We start from the raw sequence: 1,899 nt of genomic DNA on the forward strand, positions 1-1,899 counted from the left end.
TCTGTCGGTAAAAATAACTCAATTCTAAAAAAACTCATTTCAAACTTTCAAAGTGATATTTCGATAAAAAAAAGATGGATTATTTCTAAATTGGCCATTAAGACAATGGGTGGATAAAATATATAACTGAAAAAGTTCTAGACAAATTTGAAAAACTCGCATAGATGAATTATTTTTCTAAAACATGTCACAGATAATGTTTCAGGTGAAGCGGAACAAAATAAAAGGACAACAGTTGTTAATTTGTTTAAAATGTTTGCTTGAGGAGTTTATCCTTCTTATCCGCAGACAATAATAACTTAAAAATAATAGTAATAAAAAATAATTTAATTCATATTATTTAATATTATAGGTACCTCGGCTACAATTAAAGTATGTCTTATTATAATTTTACTGGTTATCTTATAACTTTAGATAATTAAAAACTATACTGGCTAAAAAAAATATAAATGTAAATAAGTTATTTTCGACCATAACAGAATACTAGTAGTTTTAGACGTAGTTATCGAAAAAAAGTATTGATTAAAATTTAAAATATTTAAACTAAACGTCGTCATATTTAATTGGTGTACTTATTATATAACAAGACCCGAAAATATATAAGTGTGTTAGCAATATATTAAATAATATAACTTTATGTGAAAAAAAAATATTATGGAACATCAAAAGGTATATACAGAAATAGATAGTAATAAATCATTTTCTCAAAATAATACTCTAAAAGAACACTGTCGAACTCGTACGGGAGAAAATCCACACAAGTGTGATATATGTGAAAAATCGTTAACTTCTTGCAGTGGTTTGATATTTCATCAGCTAACTCACACAAGAGAAAAGCGATACCAGTGTGATGTATGTGATAAATCATTTGCTCGAAATTTTGCTCTAAAAACACATCTTCGAACTCATACTGGAGAAAAGCCATACCAATGTGATGTGTGTGATAAATCATTTTCTCAAAAAGGTAATCTAAAAGGACACCTTCGAACTCATACGGGAGAAAAGCCATACCTTTGTAACGTTTGTAGCAAATCGTTTACTCGAAACAGTGGTCTGATACTTCATCACCTAACGCTTACGGGAGAGAAACCATATCAATGTAACGTTTGTGGAAAATCGTTTACTCAAAGAAGTCATATGATACGTCATCAGCAAACTCACTCAGGAGAAAAGCCATACCAATGTGATGTGTGTGATAAATCATTTTCTCAAAAAAGTAATCTAAAAAAACACCTTCGAACTCATACGCTCATACGGGAGATAAGCCATATCAATGAAACGTTTGTGGAAAATCGTTTACTCAAAGTAGTCATATGATACGTCATCAGCGAACTCACTCAGGAGAAAAGCCATACCAATGTGATGTGTGGGATAAATCATTTGCTGCCAATAGATATTAAATAGAACACCGTCAAACTCACCCTGGAGCATGGTGTAATTAAGGAATTGTCCTTGAAGGATAGGTTTTATCTAAATATTTTTTTTTGGATGGGGCTTAGCCCCCCCCCCCATACCCATTACCTATTTGCACTGTGGTATACACAATTTAAGAATTATAATAAAGTTAAATTCATACTAACACCACTCTTCTTGTTTTGTTATTTGGATTTGTAATAAGTATATTAAAAAAATAAAAATGAAATAGAATATTAATATTTATTACCATTACATTATTAGATGGATTATTAAAATTAATAATTTATAAATAGGTACATTTATTATTTTTATAAAACTAATTCTAATTTTCTTGGCTTTTCAGCTAGATGATTAATTATATCTTTCGAGACCAATCTAATGTTTTTATAGATTGCCAACTTTGTCAATCCATTCAAACGATCTTTTAAAAAAATATAAATAAAAACTATTTCATATCAATCAATTATTTGAATTATTACTGAG

At 28.9% G+C, this 1,899-nt stretch overlaps 1 protein-coding gene across 1 annotated transcript; it reads left to right on the forward strand.

Moving 5' to 3' along the window:
* The first annotated feature begins 479 nt into the window (after nucleotides 1–479).
* On the forward strand, nucleotides 480–1,579 carry LOC114126392 (putative zinc finger protein 702). The gene has a single exon (XM_050206136.1). The coding sequence runs from the start codon at nucleotides 655–657 to the stop codon at nucleotides 1,315–1,317; it is 663 nt and encodes a 220-aa protein (XP_050062093.1). The 5' UTR covers nucleotides 480–654; the 3' UTR covers nucleotides 1,318–1,579.
* The last annotated feature ends 320 nt before the right edge of the window (nucleotides 1,580–1,899 follow it).

Source organism: Aphis gossypii, chromosome X (genome assembly GCF_020184175.1).
Source record: "Aphis gossypii isolate Hap1 chromosome X, ASM2018417v2, whole genome shotgun sequence".
NCBI lineage: Eukaryota > Metazoa > Arthropoda > Insecta > Hemiptera > Aphididae > Aphis > Aphis gossypii.

Bases quoted from the DNA above. Each gene is read 5' to 3' on its own strand.
- LOC114126392 (XM_050206136.1), top strand. From the start codon at position 655: ATGGAACATCAAAAGGTATATACAGAAATAGATAGTAATAAATCATTT.